General features: G+C 29.3%; 1 protein-coding gene across 1 annotated transcript; it reads left to right on the top strand.

The window, feature by feature from the left end:
• Window positions 1-528: 528 nt before the first annotated feature.
• LOC18612731 (dolichol-phosphate mannose synthase subunit 3-like) lies at window positions 529-3,846 on the top strand. The gene is made up of 4 exons (XM_007049645.3): window positions 529-854; window positions 1,753-1,884; window positions 2,925-3,032; window positions 3,394-3,846. Exons 2-4 carry the CDS (start codon window positions 1,783-1,785, stop codon window positions 3,451-3,453), a joined length of 270 nt encoding a protein of 89 aa, XP_007049707.1. The 5' UTR covers window positions 529-854; window positions 1,753-1,782; the 3' UTR covers window positions 3,454-3,846.
• Window positions 3,847-12,844: the final 8,998 nt, after the last annotated feature.

Genomic DNA, 12,844 nt, shown 5'->3' on the forward strand with positions numbered 1-12,844 from the left:
AATTGAAAGAAAATAAAAAAATATAATTAGTATAATTTTTTTTAATAACAAAGTAAAAGAAGATTAAAAATGAAAAATTATATAAAAAGTTATAAAATTTAACATTCACCTCAATTGAAGTGTAAATAATTCATTTCTAATCTCTTCACTCATCATTAGTCAACAACAGAAATAGAATTCACAATCCCAATCTTTGACATCTTTAAAATGTATAAACAAAAAAGAATTAAAAAAATAAAAAAATAAGAATTGAAAAGATAGAAATAAAAAGGTGAAAATATTAAATGTATATTATATTTTATATAAATTTAAAAATAATATATATAATATTTTATATATTAATATATATATATATATACAAATTTTAGTTTGGTTTTTAAATCAATTTGGTCTAAAACTTTTAAAATCGAAAATGGATCAAAAAAATTAATTAAATCAAACATTTTAAATCGATTAAACCAAACCATTTTAACTAAATCCATTTAATTTGGGCTTTTCAAAAAAAAAATCCATTTAATTTGGATGCATAATTGACTTTTTAAGCCTAGCTTCTCTTCTGGGGCTGTCTACTCTCACCTCACCCGCATGAAAAAGGATCCGAAACCAAAACCATACTGGCATCAGATCTTGCCTTCTTCAAAATCTTGAAGCGGAAAAACTACAGAAATTCCTTCCTTCGTTAGAGCCCAAATGACCCAAACCCGAAGCCGTACATAACAAGGTAAAAAGTCAAAGACATTTATTTCTGCCTTTGTTTCCTGTTCGCTCTTCTCCTTCCTCTTTTAGGCTGCCGTCCCCTGTGACTCTTATCCTCTCTCTGGTTGCGATTCTTTCTCGTGGTGCTTTAGTTCAAGGTATGCTCTTTCATCAGTTGATTTTCTCGTTATTAGGTCTGATTGTTTAATTACTTCAGCAAAAAAAAAAATCTTAAATTGAAACTGCCAAGTGATGTTTTTCGGGAAATTTGCGCAAGGGCTTTGAGTTCCATTTGATGCAAAAGCTAAATGGGACTTTGAAAAAAATATTTTAATTCGATATCCCTCTGATGGCAGTTTATAGATTTATTATTTTGAAAATTATGGCAGTTTAGAGTTTTGATCCGTTTAGTTGCTTCTTTTTTCTTTTTTCATCATTTATGTGGGTTTTGGTTTTGCTTGCTATGGGATTCAATTTATTGGTTTTAGGCTTTTAGCCAAGTAACTTAGATTTGAGAAATGCAATTGATCCCTCTACGTGAGTTTGCCAGCTGATGTTCGGGATGTTTTGCGCAAGGGCTTTGATTTCCATTATTATGGAATAACAATGATAATATCATTTTTGGTCTATCCCTTCTGATGGCAATAAATACTTTGTTGATTTATTGTTGTATGCCTGTGTATTCAGTTTCGTGCCTTGTCTTGAGTGTTTGAGTAAAAAGCCTTCTAGTTGCTTTTTTGTTTCTCCCTTTAGCTAAAATAATGGACCTGATAAGTGTACCAAGGGACAATTTGAACTCTGTTGCTACTGATTTTGTGTTTTGATTACAATGAACAAGATATTAAAGATTTCATTAAGGTATTCCTTGTCTTCATTCATGGTATTAGCTTATACTTGGTAGTACTTCTTATACATGCTTTTTTAGGTGTTCTCTGTGTTCTTAAGTGGTAGTCATTACTTGTGTCTTTTATACATCACTAGTACGCATTTTGCATTTTACCTAAACACCATCTGTCTTTATTTGTTTAAAGTTGAAGTCTTTTGAAATAAAATCAGGACTTCTAAGTTAATTATCATTGCCAACCGATGAAGCATGTTGTGAAGATTTTCTCTCTGCTGGTGGCCATCTCTGGACTTTGGATCGGCCTATTGCAGGCATCCATAATATCACAAAGTCATACTTGGTTGGTGAGTTTCCTTTTGTGCCATAATGTTTTTGTTTTACTTATATCCACTTGTTCTATTGCCTTACCACTTCCTAGGGATAGCAGTGGGTGGCTTTGAACTAGGTACTCAACATGGCTAAAACTGGTTATTGCGGTTTTGGCTTCCTATAGTTGAGTATGGCCAAGGTTCCATTATTAAAACCAATACCTGATTAGGTTTCGGGTAGGGTTTGGATAGGAGGGCTAGGATACCTACTACCAAAACTCAATTATTTTTTAATAGATATAAAGGTATCCGAATAAATCTCGCTTTGTTAAACCTGCTTAACGAATAAGAAAACTTTTTTTTAGTTTTTTTTTATAGTAATTTGATTGATGAACTAAAAGGCTATTGTATTATGTAAGAAACAAATTATTATTGATTGTTATTGATGACTTTATTTTATAAAATTTAGTAGCATGTTATTTTTGTTATTCACTTTTGTGTAATATTAAAGGGTCTTTCTTTATTTTTTTAAGCAGGTCAGGATGGGACAGATATCCATCAAAATAATTGGTTTTGGGTAATTAATGGTTATAAATAATCGGGATCAAATAGGTTTTGGTTAGTAGGATAAGAAATTTAAACGATTTTGTTTTAGTTTTGAGTACCCTATTGTATTATGTAAGAAACAAATTATTATTGATTGTTATTGATGAGTTTATATTATAAAATTTAGTAGCATGTTATTTTTGTTATTCACTTTTGTGTAATATTATAGGGTCTTTCTTTATTTTTTTAAGCAGGTCAGGTTGGAACAGATATCTATCAAAATAATTGGTTTCGGGTACTTAACGGTTATAAATAATCTGGATCAAAGAGGTTTTGGTTAGTAGGATAAGAAATTTAAACAATTTTGTTTTAGTTTTGAGTACCCTATTTTTAAGCAGTTTTGTGTTTTGGTTTTGAATACCCTATTTTTAAACAGTTTCAATTTTAGATAGTCCAAATTAAGCGAATATTTGAACCACTACCATCCACCAAACAACTTACTCTGCACCATTGCTGTAACTTTTATTCAGCTGCCTATCTATTCTATTGTGTCACTTGGATGCTATGGTTTATTAATGGTTGGAGTTGGTCTAATGCGATTCCCAACTTGTCCCCAAGAAGCATTGCTGCTGCAGCAGGTATTTCATTTCTCATTTTTTATAACCGATCAGCTGAGGAGACTTTTAGGTCATTATTATTTTAAGTGTTCAATTTACTAAATGGCTAATTAGTGATGAATTCCTTTGCCTTTTCCTTTCCTCTCCTTTTGTTCTCCCTTATGCTTTTGAGCAGGCTGGTATTTGCTAATATGGTTGGGACTTGAATTTTTTTTATCTGCTAAACAGAAATCTGAGACTGTATTTCCCCAGTTCATAACACTTTTTTGAAAAGTTTTAATAAATTTGTGGTGATAATTATCATAATTTGTGTTACTAAGAGATTGAATTTGTTGGTGTGATTTGTTTTTTGCGGTTCCATATTATGTGTTATATTCTATAGGATATTGCCGAGGCCAAGGACTTTCTGAATCAAAAGGGGGTTGATGTTGGTTTTGCATGATGGTTGCTTTTTAATTTCTCTTCTTGGTTCCAAGTTTTAGAGCAAAAATGCTGCAATCTTTACCAGTGGATTGCTGTTTTGGTCCAGAGAGAAGAGTTACAGATTGGGAACTAACTTCAAAGTTTACATAACTTTTGTAGAAGAATTTTGTCTTACAATATATTGAGGAAAATGTTGTAAAAGAAATGATTCACCATTTTTCTTTTTCCGGCTCCCAAAGTTAGGCTACGTCCAATTTTTTGGTGTTTATCATAGCTGTTAAGTAGTTTCGCCCTTAATTTAGCCTATTGAAAGGGTGGAACAAATTAGCTTCAGAGTGAGAATGCTGTGCGGATGTAATTTTTTTTTATTTCATCAAAGCATATTAATGGAGTCTTGGACAAAGTTTATGTACCTCGATCTTTCAGTTAGGATGGTGCAAAATGACATGTTTATGCATGGCAATCTATATTTTCAAGGGTCAGACACCTATGATAAAGTTAGTTTAAGAGGGGGCTTATTCTTACAATATATGGTAGTAGAAATGACATATACTGCCATTTAGTTACTGCAGAGTGTGGAGACTGGAAACCCTGGTTTTAACCCTTGATGATCCCACGGTGCTTTTTGTGTGGATGGATTGTTTTGTTCTGTTAGGAATGATCCAGTGAATAGTGACCACTGACCACTGACCACCAAGCTCTAATAATATCAGCATATTGAAAAACGATAAGGCTATATTACCCAAAATCTTAAAGGAAATGGTTTCTTTGGGTTTATTCTTGATAGTGGAGGTAGGCATTTAGTAGATTTGGTAATTTTGAACATGACACGTTAACACGACACGAGAAGACACGGGTTAAACAAGTTTTGGATTTGATCTTAACGTATTTACATGTCTTAACGTGTCAGACACGACAAACACGTTTAAAACACGTTTAAATACGTTTACTTAATCGTCTTATCGTGTTTAATTGCGTTATCGTGTTTAATCGTGTTATCGTATTTAAACGTATATATGTGATACATTTACTAACCTATTAAAAATTAATAGTTAAAAAATTATTTTAACTTTATATAAATAATTTTAAATAATTATTTTAATAAGTTTTTTTAATTTTATAAAGAATATAATATAATTATACATACTCAACTTTAATTTTTAACTTTTGGTGATTATTTGATGTTATTATTATTTTTGTTTTATTATAATTATTTTTATAATTATAGATTTTAAATTTAAATAATAAAATTATATTTAATTATAAATATTTTTATTTAATAGTGTTAAACGTGTTAATTGTGTTAAACGTGTTAATCGTGTTATTAATCGTGTCGTGTCGTTTGTTGACACGTTTAATAAACGTGTTAATCGTGTTGGGTCGTGTTACACGTATATTAAACGTGTACGTGTATGTGTTTTAAATTTAATACACGAATATTAAACGTATCGTGTTTATGTTTAGTCTTAACGTGTTTCGTGTCTAATCGTATCTGACATGTTTACTACAAGTTAACACGAACTGCCAAGTCTAGCATTTTGGAGGTGAAGATTAGGATTTTACTTATATATAATCAAATGGACCGATAAATTATTTTAGGCCATATAATTGTCATGACAGGTGGACGTGGTTTCAACTTTCAACGGTTGGAGTTGAAGGGTCAATATCATTATCAATCAACATTTTAAGGTTCTTATGGGCCCATTTCCCACATTACGTTTGTGAATTGTGACAATCTCTGTAGCCTTATAGAATGTTTTTCATATATTATAGGGAAAAAGAAAAGGAAATGGCTTTCAAGGTTTCTTCTCTATTTTTTTAAAAAAATAATATGGATATTCGAAATCTTAATTCCGTAAACCTTAAACATTTGCATGCAAATGCAATCATTATGAATCACATGTTTTCTCCATCCACACCTTACTCCATCTCATGTATGCGCTACAAGAAAAAATTCTGCATCGCATGTTCTTTCATGTGTGAAGGTTTTTAGGCAAATAATAATAATAATAATAATAATAATAATAGTTGTCACTTACCATCTACTATTATCATTTCGTTTGATTTTAGTAAAGTAGATAAACAACGTAGATGCGCATTCTTTTACTATACAAGAATCTTGTAGGGCAGGAAATTAAAGGTCAAAGTATTCTGTGTCATATATCTCACATCAATAAGAGATAAGATAGATCTTGAGTATATAAATATGGACTTTCTATCATCTATTAGGTATGTCTTTTGGATTAAAAACATAAACCCGTAACAAGTGGTATTAGAGCAAACTTAAATTTTCATTGATGTGAGACCCCCATGAGAGATACAAAGATTGAGGTAAACCCGAACCAGTGTAAGGGTTCCTCTCTTCTATGGGTAAAGAGCCAGTACAACGAAGGCATAGTATAATTGGGTGGGATAAAATGTTACCGATTCTACATCAATAAGAGATGAGATAAGTCTTGGCTATATAAATATGGACTTTTCACCACATATTAAGCATATTTTTTGAGTTGAAAATATAGGCTCGTGACACCTTGTAAGTCCCTATATTATAGGGTTTTTGTCAATTTAGTTATTATACCTTAAAATTGATCGATTCAGTCTCTGTATTTTGAAATTTAACGCAATCGAGTCTCTCTCCCTAACGCCGTTCAAATTAACCATTAATGGTGTTGATGTGGTATTGGCATGTTGATGTGGCAACGATGACGTGGCATATTCGAAAAAAAATTTTCCCACGTCAATTTTTTGTGCCACGATATAAGGACTAAATTGAATAAAAATGTAAAATATAAAAACTAAATTGAACAAAATTGTAAAGTACATGGATCAAATTGGGTATTTTTACTAGTTTTTGTTTAATATTATGTTTGTACCAAAAATATGCTTTTACACATCAGAGGTTATCTTTTAGTAATAAAAACTATTAACTTTTCATTTGTACAAAAAATGTGCAAACTAATCACATTATTTTTTTGAAAGGCTAATAAATATTCTCATTTCCCTAAAAATATTCTCATTTCATTTGTGTAATCCAAGTACATCCAATCAAAAAACCTTAAGTTAACAAAAAGGCCTTGTGGTAAAACAGCTCAATCCTGTCAAGAGGCTTGTAACCTCTGCTAGAACAAAAATCAAGTAAATGTATATCCTCTTTACAATATCCACCTTTTACAAAAAAAAAAGCCACCCAAATGTACACAATATAGACAAAACCATAATAAAAGAGAGCCTGCTCCAACAAACTTAACCATGACACAAAACTAAGATTTTCATAATATAAAATTAAAGCAATGGCTAGCCAATTGATATACAGATATAACACCCATAGACCCTCAACCTTTATTTTGTGAAGGGTTTAGGGTTTAGTTTGCTAGCATGTCAGCCATTACTTTACTTTTATTTATGATTTGGCTAACATGGCTCGACAAACTAAATCTTAAACCTTAAATCCTAAGCCCTAAACCTTTTATAAAATAAAGGTTTGGTGTCTATGGGTATTGGATCTTGTTAGATTCGTAAGCTCAATAAAAAGATATTCAAGATGGGTGAATTGAATGTTTAAAAATTTTTATAAGTTTAAGACTTAAAAAGCTTTGCTTAATGAAAAACCTTTTCTTTTAAAAACTTTTACAAAGAAGAACATACTTTCAAAGAATTTGATATATGAAAACAAATGTAAATAGAAGGAAGAAAAACTCAATACAATTGTTTTATAGAGGTTCGACCTCTTTGCCTATGTCTTCTCCCTTAGATCACTAAGGAGTTTGTAATCCAATATTTCAAATGCCTTTTAAGGACAACGCATAGCTTTTACACTAGTCTTTTCAAGGCTAAGACTCAACCTGTTTACCTTTTCTATGGTTAAGGTATAACCAAACAATAATACCTTTTAGAGGTTAAGGTAGAACATTTTCAATCAAATACAAGAGTGATGAGATGAAAGCTCTAATGCCTCTAGAAAGCTTATAGTTTTAGTGAGTATAAGATGTTTACAAGGAATATCATAAAAGAATAAAGAAAGTCAAAGCTTTAAGAGTGATACAATAAGAACCTATAAAAATAAGAGAGAGAGAATTTGATGATTTTAATGATGATTCTTATTCTCTGTTCAAAGAAATGTTTTTCAATGCCTTCTCATTTGTTAAATCAAGTTGAAAACTTGTATTTATACTCTGGAAATTCTTGGGAACCGTTTAAGTTAATTCATACCAAAAATAACTGTTATTTGTGTCTTTCCGTGCTTGTTTGTCTGAAGGTATCAATACTTTGTCTCTTGGGCTTCTTGGGTATCGATATTTTTTCAACAGAATGCTTTCTGTTAAAAATGTATTGATATTTTCTTGCTAGGTATCAATACTTTCAAGATAGAATGATTTCTTTCTTGAATGTATCAATACTTTTTTGTGAGGTATTGATACTCTTGACTTAAAAAAGTTGATTTTGAGCTAATTTAGCATTAAAATTTGTCCAAACACTTAGCCATTTTACTTCAAAGTTCATGGGGACTTAGAATACATTTGAATAACATGTTTTTGCAATTTTGGTCACTGGTTTAAGTCATTTCAAAACTTAAGGTCAATTGTTAAAGCTAACAGATTTGTATATCAATTGGTTAGTCATTGCTGTACTTTTATATATGATCTTGAAATCTTAGTTTGTTGCCATAGTTGAATTTGTTGGAGTAAGGGTCTTTTTTGCTATAGTTTTGTCTATGTTGTGTATATTTGGATGGCTTTCTTTTGTAAAAAAGTGGATATTCTACAAGGGCTATACTTTTACTAGATATTTGTTTTAGCAGAGGTTATAAGCCTTTTGAAAGAATTTGGTGATGTGCATTCTATTTTTTAAATATCCTGATGGCTTGATTAGATATACTTGGATTACTCCAATAAAATGAGAATATTTATATGCCCTCAAAAAGAGTAGTGTAATTAGTTTGTACATTTTTTATACAAATGGAAAGTTAATGATTTTTAATTGCCAAAGAATAACCGTTAAGGTGCAAAAATACATTTGTGGAACAAATGTAATGCTAAACAAAACTGGTAAAAGCATCCAATTTCATTCCTATTTAATAGATTTTTGTTCAATTTAATCCTTATACTCTACAATTTTATTCAATTTAATCTTTGTACTCTACATTTTCATCCAATTTAGTCCTTATGACGTGACACAAAAAATTGACGTGAAAAAAATTTTCAAAAAAAAAATTCAAGCATGGCACATCATAGTTAATTTGGATTGTGTTAGAGGAGGAACTCGATTGCACAAAATCCCAAAGTACAAGAACTAAATTGATGAAAACCCCATAGTACAAGGACCTATAGGGTGTTTTTGTTAGGAATTTGCAAACATGGTTTCTTAGAAAGCAAGTATATTTTTATGTTTATTTCCATTTATATTATTTGCAATGAAAGTATATTTTGATAATAAAACGAAGAGTTTGTTTTAAGTAAGCATTTATTATATAGTTTTAAAGGTACTAAGATTCTATTAGAGTATTAAAATACATTTGTATAAAGAGTCATACATAAGAGACATGTATTTTAATTGAATCTAAAATTGTTTACAGTTATATAATAAAGTAGTCACTTTATTATGTTAAGACTATAATGTCTAAATTACTTCCAATGTAAGGAATGTAATTCACTTCGAGGAAATGATGAGTCTCAAATCATCGAAGTAGCTGACTTCGAGTAATAATACTATAATTTGAATTGGAATCACATGATAATCAAGTTTAAGTTTGACTGTTACTTAAACATTAATCTCACACCTATGCATCCGCTTATGGTAAAGCCATAATCTTGATGAACTCTTATTTTATCTTTTTATAATCTTTGATGTACCATGGGCATGATCATCATAGAGCGTTAACCTAAACTCCGCATATTGGGATTATAATCGAGGTAAGCATTAGGGAACATGTATCCAAAAAGTGGAGTTCATAATAATAATGTCACTTCTAGTAATTTAAGAAAGATCGGTGATTAATTTGGGTCCAGTGAATTGATAAATTAGTTACTTATCACATCTTGATACTCAGAAGATTGGATCTAGAGTATTGGTCACCAATTAGATAAAATCTAAGACCAAGAGACAAAATTGACATAAAAAGTAAAATGGTAATTTTACCTTTTGTCATTGGATGGGTATGAGGGTTTGCAACACAAGGATTGCAATTGAACAACCAATATTAAATATTAAATATTAATATTGGACTATTTCTTGTAAATGTAGTTAATCCAAAAGTACAACCATGAATTTATGGTGAAATGATTCTATGGTTAATAAACTTGGATTATGTTAATGAGATTAAGAATAATTCTTAGTTTATTGGAGTTTGGAATATTTACGTCCAAATAGATTCCTCACTTAACTTGGTAAAATTCAACTTATTTAAGATGGAATGTGTGTATTTTTATAATTGATTAAATTGATGTTCAAAAATGGTAACTTTAGATGATGTCTTAATCAAAACAAGAGTTGTCTTAATTTAGATAAGGTACATATGTTGTCTTAATTAAGATAAGAGTTGTCTTAATTTAGACAAGAATATATGTGATGTTTTGAGACAAGAGTTGTCTTAGTTACATTATTTTTGATAAGTCAAAAATTGTCTTAATAAATAAATATTTTTGAGACAAGAGTTGTCTTAAAATGAGAAATATGTATTAAGATAATTATTGTCTCGAGATAAAATACTATTAAAGGATTTTAATTATAATTAAAAAATTAAGTTGTTTATTCTTTATCTATAATTAATTGTAATTTCTTGATAAATTATAAGACTCCATGTTTGATTAAATTTCTTTTATTTTATTATTAATTCTTTTTAATTAAAGGTGAATAATAATAAAATAGAATAATTATTTAATGAGGAATCCCATTTTGAAATGGAAAAATAATAATAATTAAATAAATAAATTATTTATTATCTAATTATAATTTAGATAATTATTGGAGGAACATGGTGTAACCATAACTCTTTATGGATAACCTGAATGGACTATTAATAGGAATTTAATTTTAATTAAAGTTTTTTAAAAAATAAAAAAAAAGTCTATAAAAAAAAAGTGAGAGGTCGAATTAAATAATAATAAAAGAAGAAAAGAAAAAGATTTTTCTTTCTTTTTGTTCAAAACCCTAATAACCAAAATTTCTCCTCCAAAATACCTCCATAGTTGAGCCTCTCTCAAGTGTCTTTTTTCTCTCCAATATTGGTATTTTTCTAGACACCTCTCCTAAGAAAAATAGCTATAGTTTCAAAGAAGAAAAAGAGAGAAATTCAATAGTTACCATTTTGATTAAGCATTCCACACCTTATCCACTCAGGGTTCAAATTGAAGAAATTCTTGAAGAATAAGTAGTAAGTCAATTTGGTTGAGAAATCGAAGTTTTGGTGTGGTAGTGAATTTACTACAATTCACTAGGAATCAAGAATTAAAATTCTTACAAGAGAAAGGTCTAATTTCAAATCTATTATTATTCTTGAATTTTAGGTGTAATTAAATTGATTTGCTAGATGCATGATGTGTAATTCCGCTTATGTATTTGGATTGTTTGCTTCCATAATTAGAAAAATTTTGAAATCCATAGTTTACACAAACACATGCATACACAAAGATCCACATCCAACAGCTTAGTCCGAAATTAAAACCTCCTTTTACAATTTTATGTCAATTTTTTGTTTTTATTTACAATTTAACAACGTTAAAAGAAATTAGAAAATTTGAGCATTATATCTTCATCTTTGCTACTTGAATTCTCATCTTACCAGCTTGATTCTTTGAGAATTACAATTATAAAAGACGTAATAATTAATAACTCTTATCTCAAATCAAAAATTTTGACTAAACAAGAGAAAAGGCATAATGTTTAAAAAATATTCAATTAAGTTTTTATTTTTTTATTATATTTAATCAAATCCCTGTATTTTTATTTTGGGTCAACTAGACCTTTGAAGGCATTGCAAGTGGGGTAGATTCCCTACATTTTAATTGGATACACAATCACTTTACAATGTTTAGTTTGTCTAAAACATAAGATAAAGTCATCCTATTGCAATGTGATTACAATAGGCAAAAGGTATGTCACCTTTAGTTAAGGAGGGAAAGTAACTTTCCCTGTGCAAAGGGCAAGTCACCTTTTTCTTTTTTTACCATGTCTTCATACTCATAACCAACCCTTTTTTCTATTTTCTCTTCTTCTTCTTGCCACCAATAGGAACCTTAGCTGCTCACTTTAGCTTATTTAGTTTCATTTTAATCTAGTTTGTCATTGATGTTTAATGGGAATCCCTTCATTACAAATTATTTTCCTTATTTCCTTTTGTTTTCCAACTCCCAATTTGTCTGCTATAACTCCTTCATCATTGAGCCAGTTGAGTTATTTTTGTGTGTTTCTGGTTTTTGTTTTTTGGTTGATGAGTAAGTTTGAGATACCCAATGTGACAAGGGAATTTTGATTCTTGTGTATAGATTGGTTGGCTACCTTCGGGTAAAGATTTTGGAATGTTATACTAGATTAAGACATAACAAAACAAAATCTCCATGTAATGAACCCAAAGTGAATGATTGTTCCCTCTTTTTCTTTAATTCAAAGCTTAATTCCGCCCCCCTAAAAAAAGACAACTTCGATAAAGAGAAAACATAATTGACAAAATAGAGAACCTATTTTAACAATGCGAACCATTAGGTTGTGAGTAACTTTATCGATACATGGTAGATTCTAAATAAATTCTTGTCCTCCAAAATATATTTCATTTTTTTTTGGCAAAAATGATTTCAAGCAATCAAAATCCGCAATAGTTTTTTTAAAAATATTAATTATCAATTTTTGTTTATATAAAGATAATTTTATAAATTTATATTACAGTTTCAATAAAGTGCTTTCAAACCAAACATTACAATGTAATCTTCCTTGCAATCACATTTCCTACAAGTATCACTTTTTCATATTATATCAAATGTTACAAAATTATTTTAATAACAATTACATTCCCTGCAAAATACTAAACACCATCTTTATAACTAACAGTTTACTAATTATTATTAATTAAAATACCACTTGTTATTTTATTTTTTCGTTGTGTTGACATGATACTAATGAGAAAGGTGAAAGTGTTATAGAGTCATATTATCATCTCCATATCACGTTATCATTCACTATGCACGTCAGCATCGCGTAATATAAAAATGACAACTGACGTTTTAAATAATGATAATTAGTTAAGCATCAATTATAAAAGTTTATTTGATTTAAAATAAAAATATAAGAGTTTGATTTAATATAATAATAAATAAATTTTGATTTAAAATTTTTTAAATAGTTTATGATATTTTTTTTAAAGTATTAAATTAATGAACAAAATAAAAGTCATCAAAATTTGTGGTTATGGACAACTTGGA

This window comes from Theobroma cacao, chromosome 1 (genome assembly GCF_053813885.1).
Source record: "Theobroma cacao isolate CCN51 chromosome 1, ASM5381388v1, whole genome shotgun sequence".
Classification (NCBI taxonomy): domain Eukaryota; kingdom Viridiplantae; phylum Streptophyta; class Magnoliopsida; order Malvales; family Malvaceae; genus Theobroma; species Theobroma cacao.

Bases quoted from the DNA above. Each gene is read 5' to 3' on its own strand.
- LOC18612731 (XM_007049645.3), top strand. From the start codon at position 1,783: ATGAAGCATGTTGTGAAGATTTTCTCTCTGCTGGTGGCCATCTCTGGA. The intron at 1,885-2,924 runs GTGAGTTTCCTT...ACTTTTATTCAG, and splicing joins CACAAAGTCATACTTGGTTG to CTGCCTATCTATTCTATTGT. The intron at 3,033-3,393 runs GTATTTCATTTC...TATATTCTATAG, and splicing joins AAGCATTGCTGCTGCAGCAG to GATATTGCCGAGGCCAAGGA.